This window comes from Alosa alosa, chromosome 15, assembly GCF_017589495.1.
Source record: "Alosa alosa isolate M-15738 ecotype Scorff River chromosome 15, AALO_Geno_1.1, whole genome shotgun sequence".
Classification (NCBI taxonomy): domain Eukaryota; kingdom Metazoa; phylum Chordata; class Actinopteri; order Clupeiformes; family Clupeidae; genus Alosa; species Alosa alosa.
This window is the reverse complement of record NC_063203.1, coordinates 20,139,117-20,165,448: the sequence shown is the minus strand read 5'-3', so window position 1 is coordinate 20,165,448 and position 26,332 is coordinate 20,139,117. Positions and strand designations below refer to the sequence as shown.

General features: G+C 41.4%; 3 protein-coding genes across 3 annotated transcripts; all 3 read right to left on the bottom strand.

Moving 5' to 3' along the window:
* Window positions 1-156: 156 nt before the first annotated feature.
* On the bottom strand, window positions 157-9,905 carry bace1 (beta-secretase 1). The gene is made up of 9 exons (XM_048265568.1): window positions 8,938-9,905; window positions 6,731-6,819; window positions 5,831-6,047; window positions 5,606-5,743; window positions 5,246-5,380; window positions 4,900-5,001; window positions 4,074-4,223; window positions 3,499-3,670; window positions 157-1,584 (listed from the first exon to the last, which is right to left on the bottom strand). Exons 1-9 carry the CDS (start codon window positions 9,229-9,231, stop codon window positions 1,340-1,342), a joined length of 1,542 nt encoding a protein of 513 aa, XP_048121525.1. The 5' UTR covers window positions 9,232-9,905; the 3' UTR covers window positions 157-1,339.
* A 1,866-nt stretch (window positions 9,906-11,771) lies between these two features.
* On the bottom strand, window positions 11,772-16,260 carry LOC125307860 (T-box transcription factor TBX1-like). The gene is made up of 7 exons (XM_048263993.1): window positions 16,256-16,260; window positions 15,903-16,027; window positions 13,276-13,438; window positions 12,936-13,037; window positions 12,398-12,569; window positions 11,988-12,143; window positions 11,772-11,843 (listed from the first exon to the last, which is right to left on the bottom strand). The coding sequence occupies exons 1-7, from the start codon at window positions 16,258-16,260 to the stop codon at window positions 11,772-11,774; spliced, it is 795 nt and encodes a 264-aa protein (XP_048119950.1).
* Window positions 16,261-17,997: 1,737 nt separating this feature from the next.
* Window positions 17,998-20,255, bottom strand: LOC125307847 (apolipoprotein A-I-2-like). Its single transcript, XM_048263970.1, has 4 exons — window positions 20,216-20,255; window positions 19,354-19,403; window positions 19,096-19,240; window positions 17,998-18,957 (listed from the first exon to the last, which is right to left on the bottom strand). The coding sequence occupies exons 2-4, from the start codon at window positions 19,394-19,396 to the stop codon at window positions 18,378-18,380; spliced, it is 768 nt and encodes a 255-aa protein (XP_048119927.1). The 5' UTR covers window positions 19,397-19,403; window positions 20,216-20,255; the 3' UTR covers window positions 17,998-18,377.
* Between the last annotated feature and the right edge of the window lie 6,077 nt (window positions 20,256-26,332).

Below are 26,332 nucleotides of genomic sequence, written 5' to 3'. Positions count from 1 at the left end.
TTCACCAAACGTAAACCACTTAATTGAATAAACTGAAAAAAGGTGGCATTATAAAAGTTTTGGCATGCAACACATGTAAATATTACAATTAAATAATCCTAAAATGCAGGAAAATGAACAAATTGCGTTTTAAAAAAAAAATAGACACCTCATGGATAGGTACAATAGTTACTTTATTGATTGGGCCATTATTTTAAATAATTTACATCAGTCAGACAATATAGAGTCAATACATATACTTTCACATCCATCACTGACATGTGCTGCCTTGGTCCTCTAACAAGCGTTTGCTTTCCTCAGTGACTTTGTAGAAACCAAGCTGAGTGTGGAGGAAGCATTTTAAACAGAGGTGGTGCATTTCGCTACGTTTAGCTCCCAGGCTCGTGTCACCCTACAACTCAGCTCCAGTGTTAGTTCTGCCCATGCCAGTGGGGACACATAAGATGTCGGAATGTTCTTTGAGGACCATCAACGGAATGATCCAAAATTCCCTCTATATTACCATGTGTCTTCACTCACCAATAGGAGGTGATTTTCTTATAGTGTCAGTGAACTCATCTGACAAAGGACAGTTATGTGAATTCTGTTTTTGCATATTTTGACAATTATGTATGGACAATCCGACAGCGGCTTTTTGGTGAGTGTGTGTGACTGAATGCATGCGTTTGCATATAAGCAATGTCCCACATTAATAAACGTGATATGTTAAGCAGACAAATATTACATTTTGTTGAAGAACCATTAAAAAAGTGTCATTAATTCTGTTAAATACACATACTTCAGTACTTTGATGCATAAACTTACAAAGCCAGCAGCAGGATCCCTTCCTATACCATTTGTTACTTTATATTGTAAGTTGTCTGAATATGTGGTCACATCAGCAGGTACATTTAAATCATTAGCACTTGATATGAGATTTGTAAGAGGCTGGTATCATATCACAAAAAAACTATTCAGCTTTTTTCACTATTCATTCAGTTATTTCTGAAGGTCCCCTGATCTGGATATGTTGTCTTTCATGCCACACACTCATGTTGTACAGTCACAAACACACAAAAACAGTTATACACACTGTCTACACATAAGCACTCTCCCTCACTGACAGCTGCAATGTCAGACATCAGCACTTTGATGTCTGTGTGACAAGTTTAAACTCAACAAACTGAGGAGACATTCCCTCCATTTGTGTGTGTGTGTATGTGTGTATGTGCTTGTGTCTATTGTGACACACCACAACATTTTGATTTTGCGTTAATATTTGTGTGGCCGTTCGCGGGCACACAACATTTGATACTCCTTGTGATATGTGACACTTTCCCATATCAAACATAAACACGGGTTACTTGAGAAGGGAAATGTCGTCCGCAAAGTCACCACCAGTGAGAGGGCGCAGGCACCGGGCAAAGCGCCACTGGCACACCATCAGGCACAAGGGCAGCATGAACAGGGCACAGATGCCCGCCATGATGTAGGCGATGGTCATGAGGGTAGACTCGTCCGTCTGTGGGATGTTATAGCCGCAGTCCTCAAGGTCAAAGCCGTGGAAAGGGCCCTCCACGGAGGCCGTACGGAACTCATCGTGCACTAAAGTGTGCGATATGGAGAGAGGAGACGAATCAGAATCACAACTAAAATGAGGGTTTCTGCTGCATTAGCTACATGACTGATAAACAGAGAGGGAACAAAACAAAACACCATTGAAACAATCACAATCAATAGATTGTGATAGCTGTATTGGTTAAGAGTGCTATAGTATGTGTAGATTTTTTTTGTTTAAACATTAAAAAATACCTAAAAATACCATATAATAAAATAAAACAATAAACAAACAATCGACTTGACATCATGTCAAAAACGCCCTGTGCTCTGCGTTAGCATGCAAACTAGCAGCACCAGGCTGACTCTTGCAATACCAGATTGGATCATATGTGGCACTATCAAATACATTGCAAGTCAATGGCAGAATGCTGTGTGGCTGCATTAAAGACAACCTAAATCTTACAGAATTACACATAGCTCCTTTAAGTGCCTAACAACAGACAGAACCCCCAACCAAACCCACAATGGCATTGTTGCCATTCACATACATAAAGGAAAAAATTTCACAAATTTCACAATTTGCCCTTCTATGCTTTTATCAGCTATTCCTGTTTGCTTTTGTTTATGTTGTAAGGCCCGTCTTTTGCCCAAACCTTATGCATTTCTAAAGAATGCCTTTTGCAGTCAATTTACATGTGTGGATGCCTGTAATTGATCTGTATTGTCTTAGCTGGCCATGGCCAAAGATCCCCAACACCCGCTCATGCATGAAGTGACCATTTGCTCCTTGTTCTGACCCCTCTACTGAGAGATAACTCAGTCCTGGGCCTACTTGATGTCTTGGTGAAATAGGCCAACCTCATTATCATACAGTATTGCTCTGTAAATATGTGTTGTGAATAATACATTCATGTTTGGTCTTGAATTAATACTTGTAATGTGGGCAACAGTCTGATTATGGTTTTGGTACAATTGAATGTATCTGTGCATAGTTGTAGATTAAGAATTAAACTGTAGCATAAAGTTATGATATCCACCTGGGCCACACCCATCCACCTCAGACAACAAAGGCTCTGATGAGTCGGGGGTGGCCCAAGTGAATGATAAAAGTGGAGGCTCTGGTCCTCCTGGCTCTTCTGGTCTTCTGTCTTCTCTCCCATCTTGGGGTTCTCTTCTGGTCTTCTGTCTTCTTCTGTCTTCTCTCCCATCTTGGGGCTTCTTTTCCCATCTTCTCTTCTTTTCCACCTTGGACCTCTTCTCTGGGTCTCTCTCTTTTCCCCCTCTCTCTCTCTCTTCCTCTCTCTCTGTCTCCCTTTGTCTTTCTCTCTCTCTCTCTCTTTCTCTCTCCCCCTTTCTCTATCTCTGGGTTTGTATTGTTTTATCTGGTGTATCTGTTATCTTTAACTTGTCAAGTTTACCTCTGTGAATTGGTTAAGTTTCCTTTGTTATCATTTGCTACTTTGTTACAGTAGACCCTGTGAGTTTACTTGTACATTCAACTGAAGTGATATTGGTTACATTTACCTTTAAGACTTAATGCCTATTAAATTGTTCCTTTGCCTACCAATAGTATATCTTCAATTCTCGTAGTGTGCCATGCCATTCTCCTCCATAGCTGATAAACTAGTTATTTGGTAATTGATTGGTGATACAAATTATTAATCAAATGGAGTCAGATTAACGAGTATGTAATAATATCATTGCCATTTAACTCTTCACCCTATTTGTCCACAAAAGCTCTTTCAAGTGAGGATATAGCTCGACGTCTCTATGTTTCTGAGAGAATATAGATATATCATTTATGAGGCCTTCTTACAATGTAAAGCACATTGAAAGACCTCTGTGTATGAAATGCGCTATATAAATAAAGTTGACTTGACTTGACTTGACTTGACATGGTGTAGCACTGAAATAGACTCATACAATACAAATGATCACGATTGCCCTTTATTTCCTCACCATGGCAAGTGCTGACAGCGAAGCCGATGCGCTTGTTTTGGCGGTCAAACACCACGTAGAAGCCCTCCATGATGACGGCACCCATGACGGTACCTGTGCTGGACTGGGACACGGCAAACTTGTAGCAGTCCTCCTGCGCCGAGGCCACGTCCTCTACAGGTCGCAGGTACTGCTGCAGAGGGCACAGGGGACAGGACAGGGACATGTCAGTGGACACAGAGTCACACATCGATGCTGCCTCCAAAAATTACCACTATTCAGGAAATATAAGATATCTTAGAAGACAGCAAAATTAGTTGTTTCCGTTTCAAACCGCACTTGCTGCCTCGCTCCCCAGTTAGATATCTTAAAAGGCAGCAGTTTTTCCCGTTTCGAACAGACTCATAGTCTATCTCAAATTGTCAGCTGTAATGTCAGCTCTCAGGACAGCTCACAGAGGAATCACAGTGCCCTCTATAGGTTACTAATCGATATGAATGAAAATACTTGTTCAGAAATATCCCTTCACCCCAACAGAGTTCTTGAGGACATAATTGTTAAAGGACTTTCAACAGACAAAAAAAAATCGTCCTTACCTGTGGCAGGATGGAGATGCGGAAGGACTGGTTGCGGTTTTCGCTCATCAGGTACAGGGAGATGACAGGGAAGATGTGCCAGGGGGTAGTGCCCGCCTGCCAGCACACCAGCTGCTCTCCCAACCAGAAGCCTGAGGGGAACTGCTCAGTCTGCAGGGGGAGAAGAGAGAGAAGCATCTTACAGTTATTTTCATTAGCATTGAGATGAAAATATTTGTCCAAAGCGATTTGCAAAACATATAACACAATTGAAATGCATCTTTCCAAAATAAAATACAAGACATGAAGAATAAAGCATTGTGTATATGGTAATACAATAACATACACATAATAACATTAAAATATGTATGTATAATCGTAATAAAATTATAGTACAAATTTGAACCCATACATAACATCCAACAGGTGGTTCTATTTTGGTTGAAGACATTTTCCTTATGTACATGTATAAGGATAATGTCTTCCTTACTATTGCTTGGAAAAAAGCACAGATGCACAAAGCACAAATAGCAATAGAAATGGTATAACTGATAGTAGTGTGTGTAAACTTATATGTCAACAAAAGTTGGTGATTGGACAGAGAAGTAACTGAATCAAGGAACAATCTGTGTCTTCAACAATCTGTGCCTCTGTATGTCAATGGTTAAACAATGGAAGGACTCACTGACTGACTGAGTCAGGGGCACTGACAGAGACACTACTGTGCTGCATGTGACCGTGACACTCTGCAGTGATAAAAAGCACCACTACAGTACCCTTCTGTCTTTTATGCTGCACATGAGAGGAGACAAGAGGAGAGGGAAGAGAGATGAACAGAAGTACTGACTGAGGAGGCTGCTTCAATGGCCTTCACTGCTGCCTGGAAAACTTTACGAGGGAGGCGCAGGTTTGTTGTGCCGCTGTCCACAATACTCTTGTCATAGTTATACTGCAAAGATACACCAAAGAACAGAATTAAACAACAAACATACAAATCATATACATGTACACAATAACACAACAAGAACAAAATATGTCAAATATACAAAACATTTTTACAGACCACTCTGATCTAACATCACATTTTTAAAGTATGATACATAAACAATACAATTATGAATGGATAAAATATATTTTTTAGAACTGTAAATTTTCAAGCATCCCTAACTGTAGAGTGAAAACAATTAACAGACCTCTTTACAATCCATGCTGAGATCCTGTCCATTGACCTCAATGCGCACAATAATGACCTCATAATACCACTCCCGACGAATAGGAGTGTACCACAGGTCTCCTGCATACAGAGAAGAATCCGTGCCACCAATGATCTATCGGAGGAAGATGTTAATATGCAGGTTAATAGTCTTGCTTATATGTTGAAAATTAATTTAACAGTCTTACTAGACCCTAGACAGTAAATTTACAGAACTATATTTTCAGCATCCTTATCCTTTCTTTACTTTACAGTACCACCAACAGTGGAAAAAGGTGCAAAGTTTCTCTTCCTAAAAATGGTGATATATGGCTTCCTTCTTATTCTGTCTCATTCTCACCATGCTCCCCCCTACAGTGGCACTACCCAGGCTGTAATTCTTGGTGTATCCAACACCACACAGCTGCAGGGAGAAAAGGTCGGGTACGTTTGTCTGACGAACCAGTGAGTCAAAGAAAGGCTCCAGCGTCTCATCTGGCTGTAGGGGAAAAAACACAAACCACCACTCCAATTAACATTGGGTGCACATGCACTTAGTATTTGCTTCTCACAAAACACAACTCACCCGTGCGATTTCAGCATAGGCCAATCCCAGGATTCCTTCCCAGTTGGAGCCGTTGATGAAGAAGCGGTCCGACTGGGTGATGGCTGCGATGTTGGCCCTCAGTGAGGCGTTGGGCCCATGGGGTATGGAGACCACATCAGTGCCCAGCTCCCCCTCCCAGCGCCCCTGCGTGTAGGGAACATACACGTTGCGGCCGAGGTCTTTGTATGAGGCGGACCTGTAACAAGAAGTGGAGGTTAAGTGCCACGGACAGAGAAACCTTCTGATGCATTTTTAACATCCAATCACAGCCATAACAGGATTGCAATAGCAACTAAAACTTTAACGATTTAGCAATTTAATTACACAATTTATTGGCCAGAGGTCTGCAGCATGTTGGTATATGATGATTAACTGGGTTAAATCTATCAAAGGCTAATTGTGGATAACTGGATTAAAGCTACCATCACACGTGATGCCAAGAAACAATCCTCAACCATTATAGCTGTGCGACCTATGCCCATGCAATACAGTGGTGACTAAAGAGCTTTTAAAGCAACACCAAAGAACTTTCCCTCTGTCGCACGCACGCTATTTGTTTATCCAGCACCGGCTTTGCAAATAACGATGTCCACAGACAAGGTAGAATATTTTGCATGACTTATAAAAGTATGATGTATTGCGACATCAGATGCAAGTCAAATTTGTAGTTTCTTACATCTCATTCCATCGAACTACAGATCCGCTACCCGATCTGGCAAACTTACATAGTGCGGTTATAGCCGATAGAGGGCTGCGAAGCGAATGCAGAAGTGCCGTTCACCCTGTTACGAGTTGATGAACCACTGAAACGATTTTGGAAACATTATTTTAAGGTATAAAAAACTCTTTGGTGTTGCTTTAACATGGGTGCTAACTCACAGTGACCGATGGTAGTATCTGCGGAGGAAGGGGTGAGGAGCTGCTCCGACTGCGAAATTACTGCTGCCCGTATCTACCAGGATATTCAACTGCAAGAAAAAACATAAACATTCCATGCTCTTTAGCTTAGTGTAATATGATTTGTTATGCCACATACTGTGAAGTGGGGGTGGATTCTAGCTACTGACACAGGAGATTAATGAATGATCACACACGGAGCACAAGCCACGAGCAGAGCATCATGGGTAATCATGATCTATCTCAGACAGTGATTGATCATGGGAGTGATTTGAAACTGTGTTAATGAGAGATAATTAAATGTGAGCAAACACATATAACTCACTCTCAAATTGTGACTGTCAAGATTAAAAATGTATGTTTTTTTCTCTCTGAAATAGGTCCTTTTTTCCAAGATCCTCTACTCTTTATGTATGCCATCTATATTTGAAGTGTTCCTGTAACCTCTTTGATTCCTAGAAACCTTAATTAGGTCTAACATGCAGATGGGTTTTGAAAAGACTAGTACACTCTCCTTATCATTATCCATTATTATTTGGGTACCACTTGACTTGGTGAAAAATAGAAAATAGTTTAGTTATCGTACAGCCACACTACACTGAAGTTTATTTGAGCTTATATCTTAAATCTTTGATATGGCATCCTCAGATGTTTCTCAGATGTGTGTGTGTGTGTGTGTGTGTGTGTGTGTGTGTGTGTGTGGGGTGGTCCTGCCAGTCTTTTGAAGCTCCAAGCAGCTTTCTGTGGTATTTAAAGAGCAGATTCATTATTGATTGTCCTCGTGCACACCACCAGAGATTGGCTAAAAGTTGGACAGACTCCCTGACTCTGCAAAATGTGATCCTCATTCACCCTCACACTGTGTGAATGGGAGCGAGGGAGAGACAGACCAGAGGTGGAGACAGAGAGGGCAACCTGAGAACAGTCAAGGGGGTGTGGAGAGAGAGAGAGCGGGGAGCAAGGGGCAACAGGAGCCAGTGGATTGCATACAGAGTACGGTAATGAGAAAGAGAGATTGACAGAGAGACTGAAAGAGATTGAGACAGAGAGATCAAGATCAGTGAGATAGAGAGAGGTCCAACAGAGCATCCTTTTAGGAAATACTGAAAGTGCACAAGAACTTCAAGGAAGGCTGACTTTCTGTGAAGTCCTTAACTGAATGAAGGCTGACTTTCTGTGAAGTCCTTATCTGAAAGAAAGGAAATCCAAGGGCTTCTATGTGCCCAGATCTTCTCTTGTTTGTATGACATATGTATCACCAAAGGCAGGGAATTTCACAACTATTGTGGCTTGTCAGCAGGGATGTTTGCCTCTTTCCCTCGCTTTCTGTGCCCCTGCCATCCGGCCACGCAGTCTGCCGTCTGAGGGATAATACGCTGACTCCTCTTCATCGATCTGTCCTGCCTGCTTCCTGCTCTCGCCTGCTAAATCCGGGATGCAAAGCTGTATCCTGACACACACACACATACACAACCACACACACACACACAGAGACCTCCAACCTGCTACAAATCCACTGATATTTCCTCTCTGTCTTGTGCAAGCTCCTTCCCCCTCTTTTCCTCTACTCTGTCAAAAATAAAAGCCCATACGCGGAAGTGTGCTCAGGACATCTACGAGTTCTGGACACACAGCAAGCATATGACAAGGGGCAGGTGATCTGCTGATCTGCTGATGCAGGGGAAAATGAGCGGAGAAAATAACACAATGGGAATATGAGCCGGGAGGAGCCGTGAATGGGCCTGTGCAATCCTAAGGAAAGTTGTACAGTGTGACGAGATAAAGGATAAAATGATGTATGTCACAGGCCAATGATTGTTTCTGATGCCTGTAATAGCTGTGTTTCTAGGATTTCCCTCAGATGACAGGACTACACACCAGTCCTAAAAAACAGTGGCAAAGTGGTGTTGGCATCATGAGGGATCCCTGTGCCAGCCTGTACCCTCTCCTCCAGCTGCATCAAAGAAGGAAATCTCTCTCTCTCTCTCTCTCTCTCTCTCTCTCTGTTTGGTAGTTTTGTTTTTCAAGCAATGGACAACATTTTCATGGTTGTTTTATGGGCTACTTCAGATACATTTTCTTACCAATCCAGGGAAACAATATTTGAACATTGCTGGAAATGTTGATGCTTTTGCTTTTGGTTTTATCAGATCTTATAGGGATGAAAAGAAAATTGCAAACATTCTTACCTTTTGAGCTGGGTTGCCTACAGCCATCTCGACGTAGTACCCCTGTCCAGATTTCCCTCGGAGGTTGTCTATCATGTCCACAAAATTGATGCCACTGGCTGCTCGCCTCTTTCGTGTCGCCCTTGGACCGGGCATCCGAACCGCAGGCTGTGCTTCAGAGAGGGGGCCTTGCCGCAGGGGAATACGAATAGCCAACGACTCCGAGCGCTGCGGGCCAATTTCGGAGCAGGTCACCACCGAAAGGCCCGTTATCGTCCATAGAAACAGCACCCAAAGTGGACAGACCGTCTCCATTTCCGAATGCAGTCGACTTTACGGTGGTGTTATGGTATAGATTTTCTTGAATTTCGGTTTTTAGTGTGCTTGCTTCTACTCACCATTGGTTTCCAGTCACAATGCGTGTCTTCTTCATCGTAAGATCCATTTCGGGAACTGTAAGAAAGCCGTTGCATCGAGTGTTGGCTATTTTAAGCTGTTTTTCATTGCACTGTTGTCACCATAATTCGCCATTATTCGCAACACAACACATAACGGTGTGTTTAAGAGCAGGTCCTCTGTTATCCGTACTGTCACCTTCGCCTCCTTAGTGGGAAGTTTAAAAATAGAAACAGGTTACCGCATTTGATGCCTCAATGCCAAAAAACAAGTTATCTAATAGAACTGTTCATTTCGAAGAAAACCAATGGTAAAAAAACAACGTCGATGAAATTACTGCAAGAAACTATATGGCCATTTAACGACCTGGCTACCAGTAGCCGAATGACTACCTTTAATCCAAAACAAAAACAATTCCTGACAGTCAATCAAATCTCAATCGCTGTGCTCGAATCCGTTCATCTCCCGAGCATCCGTGCACGTTCATCGTGCGTAACCTTCCATAATCCGCATCCCTCAGCTGTTAAACGCTCCCTACCTCCGCCTCCTCCATCTTTTCCTTGCATCCGCGGAAACTGAGCGCATCTAGATAAAAGCCTTTAGTGAGGGAAAATGTGAGACGGAAAGGATTGTGGGTACAGTAGTCTACCAACTCACTTCACTCACTCACATGAAACAAACAAATAAAAGGTTGCATTCACATCTGAAAGCTTTATTGAAATTCAGTTTATTAACAGTTGGCACAATATGCTTTGCAAAGCAATATTTTTATTTGTTTGTTGCAAAGCAATTAATCATTTGTTTTGGGGCCAAATGGGAGTAAAAGTAAGTTCCTTACAAAGTTGCTGTTTGTATGTTGATGATAATTATTATTCTGTTAATTATATTTTGTCTATTAATAATGTGTGTTTTATTATTTAGGCCATATGACTTTACAATACACTCTTAATTAAATGTAATGTTTATTGATGTCATTGTATGTTGCTTTGGACAAAAACATCCGCTAATAATCATAAGCAAACATAAACATCTAAAAATGAATCACAGAAGTGCCCACAGGGGTAGTACCATGGCCTAGGAAGCGTTTATGAGGTATGACTTCTTCATCCCAGGTGTCCCCTGTCAAATCTGCTGAGGTTCTCCCATGTGCCAGGTAAGGGGAGAAATAGCGAAGCCGGATAGCTGTCCTGCCTTTCTCTGTCCTTCCTCTGGGCAGGGCAGCCTGTGCTGTCACTGTGTGGGAGGGCAAGTCTACTGTCTGCTGCCTGGAGGGGGAGATGATGCACAGGCATGGGCTCTGAAGGAAGAGAGGAATGGGAGAGTATGATGGCATGTACCAAGGACAGTTCCTCACAGAGAGAGACCTATACAGGGAATTTGTCTGATGCATGAGCTATATTTGATTGCCTAATGAATATTTAACAATCAGCAAGTGTGTGTGAGAGATTCAGTAAATGACTCTAGAATGAATACATCATTCAGTACATGCGAGGCAGTCAAACAGGGTAAGCCAAACACAGAATACTCTGTAAAATGCTGTGTATGTTTGAATAAGTGTGTAAGTATAGTATAAGTATAAGTATATATACTCTTTTGATCCCGTGAGGGAAATTTGGTCTCTGCATTTATCCCAATCTGTGAATTAGTGAAACACACACAACACAGAGTGTACACACAGTGAGGTGAAGCACACACTAATCCCGGCGCAGTGAGCTGCCTGCATCAACAGCGGCGCTCGGGGAGTAGTGAGGGGTTAGGTGCCTTGCTCAAGGGCACTTCAGCCGTGCCTACTGGTCGGGGTTCGAACCGGCAACCCTCCGGTTACAGGTCAGAAGTGCTAACCAGTAGGCCACGGCTGCCCACAAGTGTATGTGCATGTGTGAGTAAGGGTATGTCGTCTCATGTGGCATTCACCATAAGCACAATGCTGTATAGGCTGGATTTCTCCAATTGCATGACTCTTGCTACATCCAGGCTCAGAGCTGCTGCTTGCACTTGTTTGCTGGGGAAGCTGGGATCGGCAGCTGCCACTCAATCTGCCAAGATAAGAACTGTACCACACACAGAAAACCCCTCAGTCAGTGCTTTCAGTGATACCACATTAGGTTTTCAATACCATTCATGGTCAAAAAAGATCAAACTGAATTTAAAAGGGCCGAGCTACCACTAGTTGTATATGTTCAGTGTATTTTCACTATATTTTCACATTCAGTGGATTGTTTCTACTTATTTACATTCTACATTTGTTTACCCATTCAGCTGTCCTCTGAGAAGTGAAACGGTGTAAGTTCAGCATTAAACTTGGCATTGGCAGTTCTTTTAGCCCTCGCCTACTTGACCCATTTAGGGGCATGATAGGAGATATGGCTAATATTATACATATCTGTGTCCTTTACTGGAGATTCACTCAGTAATTAAGGATGATAAAATATAACATAATGCAACTTATATTAGTAGCCTTACCAGTTATCTGGGTTTGCTGTCCTGAAGCCTTTGGCAAAGGGGTTGCTGGCTATTTTTAGCTGGGTAATCTGGAAATATTGACAAGAAATGTGTATGATAATAGATTATATATATATAAATAATAAATCAACAAACAAAAAAGCTGTAGGAGAGATCATTTTGTATTACAGTTCAGTCTTAGATTTTCACATGCAAAGCCACTTCACACTTACCCTGTGGTTTTGGTAAGCAGTGACAGCAATGAAGCGTGTTTCTGGGAAAGAGAAGGTGCAGAAGTTGCGCTGAGCGTAACAGTGGCTGTCGCACCTTGGGTCCACCAGCACTACATGCAGGCGAGGCTGGTAGCAGTGCATTGAGTTCAAGATGATCTATAGGGGTTAGACATATACAGCATAAGGAGATGTATAGACAATTAGCACATGCCCATGGTTATGTTTCAGTTCTCCAACTCTGGTGTGCACCAACCTATTTATACTCATATATTTTTTTAATTGTTTACCAGTAAACTACACAGAGGAAACATTTCAAGTGTGTACTAAGTGTGTACTTGTGCTTGAATGTCTTTGTATGCTGCCTATATATATAGACCTATATGTATAGATCCTATATTTGGAATTCTTACATGTCCATTGTCATCCAGCAGGTTGTTGGTGAGTTTAAGCCGATCGAAGGAGACCGTCTGCTTCATCCACTGGGCTCCTCTTGCGGGGGAGTCTGGATGGAAGTGCACCCTACCAGGGGGGGAAGCATCACCACGACCCGCCACCACCCAGGACGAGCTGTGGAAGGCATACCTACACAGGAGACGGAGAAGGGAGGTTATGCACATGTATAAACAACCTTTACTGTATACAGGCTGCATCTTACCAGAACAGTCATTGTATCAAATGCCACTGTGTGCACTGCATTTAAGCAACACAATGCAGTTATATAAAGACCTTCAAATAAAAACTAATTTTGATGGTACAGTGACTAATAATATGGAGAATAAAAGCTCTGACTTTGCCATTTAATAATTTTTTGATGATCTGGGTACCATCTTAGCGCTAAATACTATTGAATACTGACAGCAACAAGCAGAAATTACTATAAAATTACTTATTTTTTCTATAAAATTACTTATTTTTTCATTTTATGTTTGCAAATGAACATTAACACACCTGTATCTCTTGTTATCCATAGGGATTAAATCCATGAGCAGAACATACTCTGACTCGGGATCCATGCCTGAGATGCAGACCTGGAACGTGGGGAACATTCTCCTGAAGAACAATGAGAGCAGAACACCACACAGAAGATGACAAGAATATTCACACTACAGCCAAGTAGAACTCAGAGGTGTGTGTGCGTGTGTGTGTGTGTGTGTGTGTGTGTGTGTGTGTGTGTGTGTGTGTGTGTCTGTATCTGTGTCTGTGAGAGAGTTTCTTCTAGCTTTAGTATCACAGTGAGAATACATTGTTTACATGCGATGAGAAATATAAGCTTTGGGTCCATCCCCACCTTCCAGCCTTTGTGACAATCATCTCTGTCCCAAGGTGATCAAACTGCTCCCACAAGGTGTGCATCTCCAGCTGAACTCTAACTGATGCCACCTTGGCAGCTTTGCCACTAGTGACATCCAAATCTGGGGTGCAGGGCACACCCAGTGTACAGTTGTAGGAGACTGTGAGGACAGCAAGAAGAACAAATCATATGTGATCCGATCTAGGAAAACCCACCACATGGTGCACTCAAAAATCAAAAAAGATATCATGCATATTTTTGAACATTATCTATTATTACCATCCATGAAATCTGCTGGCGAAATTGTCCTGTATCCAACCAATCAGTCGATAACTTATCAGGCGATAAATGCTTGTTTTCTTGCTATGGAGAGGTTTTGTTCTAATTCTCTTCTCACGGTTTCTTTTAAATAGCCGACCTCGTTGTTCCTCAGTGCTCTCCAGATGACCAGACTGCGCTGGCATCAGAAGCCCTCAGTGGTTTTTATAAGAGTTTGGACACCCATGGGATTTCAACCAGGAGCCCCATCCATTACATTCTCCTACAGCCCACTGACATACAATAATCTCAAACACATACACAGGCAAACACTAACACCACAGGGTGCAGCTTTAATGAAAACAATGGAGGACAATTATGTCAAAACAGCTTTTTACTTAGAGTGAGTATATAGTATAAATCTGTGTAAGTGTATATGATATAACTATTATTATTATAGAAAGACTAATAGAGATTATTAATGTTGTACATAATGATTGAAAATATTGATATTGAGTTACTTCTGGTTTAGTATGCAGCAGGTCCCGTTTCATATTATATCCTCAGATTCTAATTAGAGCATTTAACAGCAAAGGGATTTGTTTCATAATAGGGAACTTTTACACATACTTTGTCTCCAGCCTGTTTCTATCCTGGTGATAGTTATCATAGCCATGATGAAAAAGGGGGACAATTTTCTAATAAGCCAAGTAATGTTTAGCTGTGGCCTGAAGCACCACATCTTTTTAAAATTATTACAGTAAAATGTAATTAGCAAACGTATGACCTTTAAGACCTCGTCTCACCTGAAACTTCAGTCCTCTTAGTGATGCACAGCAATTACCTGAAATAGAAGGGCGAGGACAAGGAACTGACAGAATGTCACCACTTCTCTCTTCCATTGAACCTAATGCGCCGTATTCCACCAACAGCGGCAGACACTCAACACAAGATGAATTGGATTCTGGGCCACAGCAGAGCAAATGATACCCGCCACCTCTGGGAAGCCTGTGTCGTGTCGGTCAAAAGTCTAAGGTCATAGATTATGGCCTTTCACCTCAGACTGGTCAGAGGAGAGTGCCGGTCTGTGCCCTCATAGTCTGCCTCTCACCACCTGCTAACCACCCATGAAGCTGGACCCACTCAAGCTCACTGACAGTTAAGATGGATCCGTTAATAACTTCCTTATGGCAAAGATCAGGATTGCAGTCATCATGGCAATGATTATGAAGATGATGATGATGTGTGAATATGCAAAGATGTGAATGACAAAATAGTGAGGTATTACACAACTATTACACATTGACTAATCTCATTCATTTCAGTTAAAAGTTTTTTTTATAAACAACAAAGAAATGAAGACAGAATTAATTTCAGTCGTTGTTCCTCTGGTTCCTATTTTCTTAACAGCAGACAATTAAAAAAGTATCTCACAGCCACCTCATGAGCTGTGATGTGAAAAATGTCAAGTTGGGCCGTGATAAACTCTATATTCAATGTCTTTTCAATGCTATGTATAAAAGGAAAGCAGATTCCTCAGAATGAAATGCAAGATGCAGTCAGGACATAAAATACACAAAAATACAGGGTCTTTTAGGTATTGTATGTAGAGATGCCTGGTCACCCTGAGAGGGGGAGACTGATCATTGGACTTGGCCTGAAGGGTATTTTGGAGCAGGTCCCATCTATCTCTCCACCACAATGATTAGACTCCATGGGTAAGCATACATAAAACCCAATGACAAATTCTCCTGCTCCACCAATTCATCAATGACACTAATGGCCGGAAGCAATGGTAGATATCTGATTTCACTTTTTGTGATTATTAATGTCACAGTGTGGGGAAGTCACGTTTGTGGACCTGGGTCAACATCCTTCAATGGATTTTCTTATTAAGGTTGCTGCCAATTAATCCTGTTGTTAAAAGACATAAGATAAAATGTATCACGTGACTGTCTGTTGAAAACATAATCATGAATCCTGATTATTGCAATAATTCATACCTCATCAGTTTATTTGATCAAATTCACTAAAAATGGAAATGACTTATTTTCATGCACTGAGTAGAGTAGCCTAATGAGGACTTGAATGGAAGGAAACAGTTTGAATTCTCTTGAATTATAAAACTAAGATATTACCCATAATTTTGTCCAATTCAAGCTTCTACATCTTAGTCAAAATGTCAGCCTTTGACATTTTCTCAGATATCCTGGACCATCTACTTGCCATGGTCTTATTCTATTCTAGGGGCTCGGTCAGCTTGGCATGCACTGGCTCAATGATTGCATAACCTAGACTTGGTCTCCTGAACATTGGCCTGCATCTGGGTGCACAGCTCCATCTTGGCTCTGAAGGTCTGAGTGCACCCTTAATAAACTTGGCAGTAAACTCCTGCATGACGGGTTCCAGTTTCCCCCGGTACTTGTGAAAGTACTTCCCCAGGATCTGCTGCAGCACCTTACCCTGGGTCTCTGGGCGTCCTCTACAGCTCCTGGGTGTCAGGAGGCTTTCTTTAGATCATCAGTATTGGCTCCATCTAATTTACTCTAGAGGTGGCCAGTACCAGTTTCACACCACATTTTGCATTGTTTTCTATGCAACATATTGGAAAGTTATCTATTTCCGCCCGTGCCCTATTTTTGCCCTTTTGCCCTGTCACTTGATATTTACTTCTATACAAACCAAGACGGTGGATTCCTAAAGAAACGCAAGCACCCACCCCATAAGGGTATCTCAATTATCTGTACCAAAAATGACATTGTATATTGACTCAAAGATATGTACACAGTGTTGTAAGGCTGCATGTACAAACCAGTGGAATTTTGATTTTGTTACGAGAATTCTCGGTCTCACTGTTGATGTAAATGAGTGGGCAGAAATAGGACTCACTTTAGATGTCAACACTGTGTGTGTGTGTGTGTGTGTGTGTGTGTGTGTGTGTGTGTGTGTGTGTGTGTGTGTGTGTGTGTGTGTGTGTGTGTGTGTGTGTGTGTGTGTGTGTGTGTGTGTGTGTGTGTGTGTGTGTGTGTGTGTGTGTGTGTACAGTTCAGATTCACACATTCGTATTTCTTTATAGGATGCAACATAAACATATTCTTCAGATGCTCCTGGCCTACAATGAGAGCCTGTAATCAGGCTTGGATTAGATAGTGCTAAAAAGAGTTACACCATCTCCACAGAGAGATTTGTCTTCAGCCGCCACTTAATCCACAATCCCCTCAGACCCACAGGGCTTTGCTCCAGAGGTTGGTCTTGGATTGGTGGGGAGAACTCGCATAGGCTACAGGTAAACCTGTCTGTGGATAAGGTGATTAGCTTTTATCTCAATCTGTGATCTCAACAAACTCAACAAACACACCGACGACTCTGTTAAAGAGAAGATTCTATCTAATATCTGAGATATAGTTACTCCTGAGATATAAATCATGGATTATACAAAGAGTTTTCAGTTTTCATCTTAAAACGGATGTTTCCAGGAAATTAAAATTAAGTCTTTCAAGTGTGCAAGTGCAACTGGTCAGCGTTTAGTTGGCCAGCAACATACAGTGTGTAGCTTTACTTTTATTTTTGTTACATAATGAAGTTCTCCCCTGTAAACTGTATCTTGATGACATTTAGTTGTATTCATTTGGCCACTTGGTGTCACTCTAGTGTACCTCACTGTAGATGAGTGAAGGAGAAATCAATCTGTACACATAATCCATATAATGAAATGTTACAGTCAGGAAAACTTACTTGATAGAATCGTCAGCCTCTTCATTTCATACTGCTACACAAGTAAACAGATTTGCCGGTGTTTCTGTGAATTTAGCAGTAGTTTATTATACTGCACTACTGGCCTAGTGTCCTGCTGTGTCCTGAGTAATTTGCAGTTGGCACAAAACAGTGCCGTTCAGGAACTAAACACATCCAGGAAATTCACCATGGCTCCAAACTTTAGATGTACAACACTGCAATCTTTTAAGATTTGATTTAGGTCTTGGACAGTGTGACACCAACTTATATTGTTCCAAATTGCCATGACTGGTCTGCTGTCTGCTCTAAGAACAAAGACAAAACCCAGCAGGGTGTGGAGTTTTTGCCACTATGGTGTCATTTTTCTTGAGGTTGCACTCCAGGATTTTAAGACTGCAGAAATTTCTGCTTTTGGGACTAAATTGACTAGAATGATTTTAAACATTCTATTTAGCTGTTTCTTTACACATTTGGTTTTCTTTTGTTCTCCACGTTGTGACTTCATTTTGTTGTTAATTCATATGGCATTCTTACTATTTCAGTGGTATTTTGTTTTTATTTTGTTTGTTATTTTGTTTGTTTAATTTACATTTGTCTGTTGTATGCTAACTTTGCAAAGCTGCATTGAGGCCATCCCAAAGGTGAATGATGCTACATAGTTAATTTGTACACAAATTCATGGCTGGCTGTCATAAAAATGAAATGATGCTCTTGAAGCAATACAAGTAGTATGAAACAGTCTGGATTTTATTGAACAGACAGTATTAAGACACTGTTACACTGTTTTCTCTAACAAGCAGCAGCATGACAGAATATTCAAGCATTTCACAGGTTTAGTTTGAATGGAAAAGTGTGCTTCATCTTCTGCGTGCTTGGAGCTGTGCAATCACCCCACACGATGTAGGTGTGTGTGTGTGTGTGTGTGTTAGCCTGTGCGTGTGTTAGGAAGCAAAGTGTCCAGCCATGGCATTGCATTAGCCCTTGTCACAAGGGGGAAGTGCGTGGGTGTGTGTGTTGTGTGTGTGTTGTGAGTGAGGGTGGAGGAAATGGGGACACGAGGAGTGAGGTGTCGTCCGACGACGTTGCAGGGGGACAGGGAGGGGGCTTTAGGACTTCTGGAAAGCCTTGGTGAGGGTCTCGTAGACACCCATCAGCTTGGTCTTCAGCTCCTCGCCCAGACCGTCGCTCTTGCCCATCTGCTCACGCAGTTCAGCTACAGCCTTGGTAAGCTGCTCCCTGTACTCCTCGACGTAGGGGGTGGCCATGGTCTTCATCTCCTCCAGACGCTCGGTCAGCTTGGTGCGCACAGCCTCGATGATTGGCATCAGCTTGGACTTGGTCTCCTCGACGTTGGTCTGGATCTTGGCGCGCAGCTCCACCATAACGGGCTCCATCTTGGTTCTGAGAGCCTCCATCTCCTCGCGATGCTTGGCGGTGTACTCGTTCATGATGGGCTCCAGCTTCTCGCGGTACTCCTGCATGTGCTTCTCCAGGACCTGTCTCAGCTCTTCACGTTTGGGCTCAAGGTTCTTGCGGAGCTCCTCCACATCGGCAGCGATGGAAGCGCGCATGCCAGCGGTGACCTCCATGATCTGGTTGGCGAAGGCATCGGTGTAGGGAGACAAGGAGGCAGAGGCGGTCTGCACATGAGTCAGCATGTTGTCAAGGCTCTCAGAGACCTTCATCCTGAACAAGCAACAACCAAGGGAAGTGGGGGGTTAGTGAGTGATTAACATGGGTTTATTCAAATACCGTGATTGACTAAAGTAATTTAACACAGAATACTACAAGCATGGGAGAAATATTATAGGGAGGTTTACTCACTTGTAGTCCTTGTACTCAGTGTCATCAAGGTGGGTTAGAGCCTTCTGGGCGGTCTCCTTCACCTGGGTCAGGTACACCATGACTGCGGACCTCACATGCTCGAGTGGGGATGGGGCATCGGCCTGCAGAGTGCGAGCCTGAGCGCCTGAAGAGAAGAGGACGAAAAAAGAAAAAGGAAATAGGTAAGTCTGGTTCAGACATGTTTTGATCGAGGAAAAATAAGAAGGTTTTAGGAATGAGGAAGTAACCAGAACTCACCTGCCACAAGCAGGATGGTGAGTGCGAGTGCCACAAATTTCATGGTGGATCTGTAAAATAAAAGGGCAAAGAATATTGAAATACACAAATGATGTTTGTGATATCAAACACTGCAATACTATCTAACTACCTACAGCACAGGTTGTGAGGAACAGAGAAAGGTCTAACGTTTTAGCCGTGAAAAACAATAAAACAGCAACACACTATATGAGCTTTTGTGCTTTACACATAGCTGATCTCTTGAGCATATGCTAATGTCAGGAGAGACCTGTAATCTGACGTGGATTAGACAGGTTGATCTGAAATCCCCTCAGGATCAAGAGGCCCTTGTCTCAAGAGGTAGGTTGTAGATTGTTAGAAACACAACACTCTCTGATCTCAGATAATACCATAACTACAATCTGAATGTTATAATCTTGAAATACTTTGTTGTCACTAATATCAGGTGCCCACAAGCAAACAGGCCCAGTAAAAAAGTAATTTAAAAGCTGTTGATTATGACCAATAGTTAAATTCAGCGCTGATAGATGACTTTATTCACAGACAGAAAACACTGAAATTGTCACTATGGTAGTTAGATTAAACATTCCAATTGCTTCATTGTATCCTGTAACTTCTTTCTGATGAATTACTAAACTTCAGATTAATCTAGTAAATTCAGAAGTTTTTCTGTATCTCCTAACAGTGAAACACATTTCAAAAGTGCCTTGAAATCCAGTTAAGTCAAGCATCAGAACTAACAAACATTCCCTAGAACTAACAAACACTCATCTACAGTCAAACTAAATTCTCAAACATTTAAAGCAAACAAGAATTCACCAGCTGAAGCCCTTTGCTGAGTTAAGCTCTTGCTCTCTCTTACCTGTAGGTGGTTTGGTCTTGCAGAGACTGAAGAATCAGGCAGAGGTGCCCATCTTTTATAGTGGTTGTGTGGGAAGGGAGGGGGCAGGCAGAGGGTGTGGGTCTGCCTCTGTGGAGGTGACCCTCAGCCCCACTCTAGGCCAGAGGGAGGAGCAGGGTACAATGGTCACTTGCTGAGTGGAAGCGGGGGGAGCAAAGTCAGCTGTAGTGTTATTCGCAAACACTCACAGACAGACAGACAGACACACACACACACACACACACACACACACACACACACACACACACACACACACACACACACACACACACATGCATGCACACGCACACATACACACACACACACGCACACACACACACACATACACATACACACACACACACATGCATGCACACACACACACACACACACACACACACACACACATGCATGCACATGCACACATACACACACACACACATAAAAAAAAAAATTGATATGTGCACACACAAAGTGTTATCCTTCATAAATGATATACAGGACCAGTTGCTCCCAAATGGTGCCTTGCAAATAGATCAATACAGATCTCATTTTGAGATTTTTTTGAAATAGTGCACCCCAGTTCAGTTGGTATTAGTTTAAATGTGCATTGATGTTTTCAACAATTTTATTGGGCAACATTTGGTAAATACAAGTATTGATTTAATCAGAACTGACTACTGAACGGCTGTATGTAATCTGACTGTATTTCATCTATTGTATCTATTCATCTAAGTAACCCTAGATGTGGCTGATTTTCTGACCCCTCCGTATTCACAAAGAGACAAAGCTACACATAAGCCCACACAGACAAACATGAGGTTTGTGGACAGCTACACAAACACATACACTCAAAGTCCAATTCAAACACCCAAATGGACGGAATGATGAACTATCATAATTTCCTTCCCTGTCAGTACCAACATAGCCAAACAAAACAATAAGAACAACAAAAAAACCCAAGTCAACCAAAGGGATTTATTTGTTTTTATTTATCATTTATTCTCCACACTGAAAAAATCACCTTGCCAAACCCAACATGGGGGCACCAAACTGAATAGGCCTTAATGATAGCAATCAGCAGACAGTGGAGTCATTCACACCTAGGAGAGAAGGGGGGGTCATTGTGGGGGACCCATCAATGTCCCATCGAGCGGAGACGAGCCTGAGCTAAATGCTCAGCAGAGGGGAACATGAAAGGACCGAGAGACAAAAGGGTCCACTCAATCAAACAGAGACGGGCCCAGGGGCCCATACAATATGAGACACTGGCACAGAGGACCCCCCTCTTGTCTGGGCAGACATTAGCATTAAAGACGTCTTACAGCAGGGAGGAGAGTCTCCAGATCTGGGTAGAGATTTAACCTTTTTGTAATACCTCTGGACAATCTGCATCATTATATGGGTCAGGCAAGCTTTTAAGATTAAAGATGGTCAGTTCAATATCAAATATTATGTGTAGTTTCACAGTTTTGGCTGTATTGCTAAAATAACTGGTGTATGTACTGCATGTCATATTGCAGTACGACCCTAGATTCATTTCATGGAATGACGTGGTAATGCATCAGGCAGTTGACTCAATCACTGATGGCTCTCTGCTCTGTGAGTGATCGTTTCTTCGCCTCATCTGTCCCTGATAAGACCATACAGAGGGGGCATTGGGTCCAGGCTTGCGGCAATAAAGTTGGAATGTTGTAATCTCTACAGAACAGCCCGTTACTATAGCAAGCCATTAAAACTGATGCCAATCTGATTTGCCTGTGTGCACTGAGATAACTGGGCAAAGGGTCGGTATCGAGCTGTCCACTACTAATGAACTTTGTTTAGTGTCATCACTACCATCAAGGGATATAGAATGGATCTATACACTAGTGCTCTTTCCTTGAATTGTTATAAGTGCTCTGGGAAGTTCCACTACTCCCAAAAACTACATATATACAGCTGGATATAGCTTATATATAGGTTAGCATAGATTTGAAGGTGCCATAAGATGTAGGCCTATACAGTACACACACGTTGATCAAAGACACATATGTGAGGAGGAGATGTCATAGTATAATATTTGACACTTTGGCTTTCTTTATGACAGTAAAGGGACACCAAACTAGTAACTTTATATATCAACAGTCATTATCTGTAATCACAAGATATTTAAGACTACTGGAAAATGTAATTTGTAGGATGTAGATAAATAGGTTGCTTTAGAAATTATTGCAAATGTTTACAACACAGTTTGCCTCACTGTCAGATACCCTTTTATGGCTGAACCGTATACAACATAAAGATGTGTCACACATCTATATCAGTTGTGTCAGGAAGTGACCAACCTCACCTCTATCTCATGCATTTTGGAGTTATTTAGTGATAGGCAAGAGGACAATGCTTCGTCAACTGACTCCATGCAATCTACAATACTGATGAACTTACACTATCTCAAAGAATATGTGGTCTTTGTTTTTACTGCACTGATTAATTTCAGAAAATGCTTTAGGGAAGAAGAGCAGGACCAGCTGGGAACAGGAGGAGGTGTGTGTGTGTGTGTGTGTGACTTGGGGGGGGGGGGGGTATATACAGATGTAGGCAAGGCCAAAGCCAAAGATGCATTGGCTTGTTTCCCACTTTGCTTCTTGGGTCATTTTCAGTTGAAACACAACAATGTATATGCGTGAAATCTTGGAGACTGACTTATGACTAATATGTACTGTTTCGAGTCTTACCTTTTTGGCTTGCTTCTTCTTGTGACTTTTCCCTCAACAAAGCTCTTGTGTAACAGTCACCTCAGTGGGGGTTCCTCTAATCCTTTAAGCATTCTCTTCACATTCTATGTCACATTCCCTTTCCCTTCTGCTTAAGATGAACAGCCATTTAATTGAGTCTGTTAATAAACCCCCATAACCCCTCGCTCAGTTTAGCTGTTTGAACGCCTGAGGGTATTTTTTGAGGTCAGCCAAACTACAGTACTATTATGTTACTGACATAACTGTACATTTCGATATGCAGCTGTAATAACCAGCCAATTTCCATGAGTGAATTTATGTTTGCATCCATTAATTTGGCTGACATGTTTATCCATAGTGATGTACAACTGAGTAATAAATCAGATAAGAATCCGATCAAATCAAATAACAAACATGACATTTTCAAAAAGACATAGTAGGTGGAGGCTGTACAGTTAGTACAGTGGAGCTACAACCCCAACTCAGAGAAAGTTGGGACATTGTGTAATGGTAAATGAAAACTGAATGGAATAATCTGCAAATCTCGTACACTCATATTTGGAAAAAAGGACACAGACAACATATCAAATGTTGAAAATGACAAATTTCATGAAAAATATATGTTAATTTTGAATTTGATACCACCAACACATTTAAAAAAAAGTTGGGACAGGGGCAACAAAATGCTGGAAAAGTTGTGTAATGATAAAGAAAACAAAAGGAGGAATGTTTCACAACTAATAGGGTAACATGACTGGGTATGAAAAAGAGCATCCCAGAGAGGCATAGTCCCTTAGAAGTAAAGATGTAGGAGGTCTTCACTCTGTGTAAACATGCGTGGACAAATGATGAAACAATGTAATTTGAATGCTTCTTAAAGTGAAATTGTGAAGTATTTGGGGAGTTCATTATCTACTGTTCATAATATCATTAAAAGAAGAAAATCTTTGCAAACAAGGGCTGAAAAACAATATTGGATGGTAGTCGTCTTTTGTACCTCAGATGGTACTTCATTAAAACCAGACCTGTTTCTGTAAAGAAATTCATTGTATGGGTTTAAGAAGCCTCTGATAACCACTGTCTATGAGCACAGTTTGATACTCAATTCAGAAATGCTAGTGTAAACTTCACCATGCTACAGAAATATCCCTGTCTTATCTGGGTCTGAGCTTATTTAAAATGGACTGAAGTAACATGGAAAAAGGTCCTGCAATTAAAATTTCCAATTTATTTTGGAAATCATGGACACATCCAGTATCCAACCTTCCCAGCTTTTAATGCTCAGCTTGAAACCCAACATCTATGAAGGTGTGGAGGTGCTTTAGTGCCTACAGCATAGACATCTTGCACATCTGGCAAGGCACAATCAATTCTAAATGACATACTGCCATCTGAATACTGAATGGCATACTGCCATCCAGACAATGTCTTTTCCAGGGAAGACCTTGTGCAGTATTTATCCATAGAGGAAGAGTCCAGGTGCTAAAATGGCCTGTCTGTAGTCCAAACCTGTCAATTTAGGTGCATCATGGAATGAAAAACATGATTAAGAATACCCCATACTGTTGAGCAACTAAAATCCTATAATGGGCAGAAATGGAACATTTCATTCTCAAAACTCTAACAACTGCTCTCCTCAGTTTCTAAACATTTACAGAATGTTGTTAAATGAAGAGGTAAAGCAAAATGGTAAACACTCCCTGTCCCAACTTTTTTTGAAAATTTTCTGGCATCAAATACAAAAGGAACATACATTTTCCATGAAATAGTCAACATTTTCATTTTCAACATTTGATATGTTGTCTATGTCCTTTTTGCCCCTAAATATGGGCTTACGAGACTTATATATTATAGATAGATAGATAGATAGACAGATACTTTCTTGATCCCCAGGGGAAATTCAAGGTCTCAGCAGCATACATACAACACAAACACATTCTGTTTTTATTTGGATTTTACACAACGTCCCAACTTTTTCTGATTTGGACAAAAAATCAATCTGTCAATCAATCAAGCCCTGCATGTAGATTAGAGTTTTAGTTCCAGATAGCAGTGAGAGTATTATTTAACGCTTGAGAAGTAAAGGAACCGTAAAAATAAAGTATAGAAAAGGACGATAAATGGATAAATGGATAAATGGTGGATGATAAAAGGAGATCAGGTGGAGAATGTAGAGTCTTTTTTTAGATATTAACACAAAATAAAGACAACGGTATTGCATTGAAATAAAGCATCAAGCTAAAAGTGTTCTGCAGGATTACGTGAATCTTGGCAGTTTTCTCTTCCACTGCTTTGAACTACATTTACCTCAATCTGTCATTCGATCAGTCAGTCAGTCACTTGATTGTCCACCCGCGGTGCTGTTGTTAACCCCCTAAAAGATTACCCCCCCCCAGTCACTCTTCCTTTTGTTGGCCTACTTCATTCTCCTTCCTCTGATAAGTGGTGTGTTGTTTAGGTGTCATTAACCCTGTTCACACCATCTACCTCCCTCATCACCACATGGGTACCACAGGCAGCCCGTCTGCACTTTGAAGTCAAATGTCCAGGCTTTACCTTTTACTTGTTCATTTCAATTTTCAAGATAACCCTCTGTATAAAGAGTAATCTTTGTGCGCACATACAAATGTCTTGGCCCTGTTGTGTTCAATTGAGCAATTAAACTATATTCCTTTATTTCATTAGTTATCATTACAATGTCATTTTGACATTGACTGGGAACAAAGATTAAAATGAAGATCATAGTTCCCAACATTAGCCCTGATTAACCTCATAGTGTTTGTATGCAGATCCTTACAGGGCTCCATGACATGTACTGGCATTCCTTTTGACAAAATGCCTGACCTTTGAACAGCCACCATCACACTCTACAACGTAAGCTATCAGAGGGCCTTATCAGGATTAAAATTATGACAGCTGTTACATTTTATCAATAGCAGGTCAATGCATTTATCATAGTTTTACTGTTGTTGATCATAGCCTATGTTGACCTCCCTACATTGTATTCACAGATCTACAGTTAATTTCAAGGTGCAAAACACATGTCTGTCCACTCTCAAAGGATTTTGAAGTTCTAAAATAATTCCATATCTTAAAATGAATTATAAATATAAAATTAATTATATATTACACTTGTTCTAATTAAAGGGTACTGTAGTCAGTGTACAAATAAAAGACAGACAAGATGTAAGACTAGTCTGATTAAGGTACCTAAAACACCCTGGCTTCCATATCACTTTTTCAAGAGATTTAGCTGAACTTGAATTACCTCCACAGAGGACCAAAATCCCCTTAGTGATAGTTGCCTAGAGACAGCAAGTGAGGTACAGCAAGGTTGATGGAAAGCACAAGAATGGCTTATCAACAGGCAGCCTCAGATAGA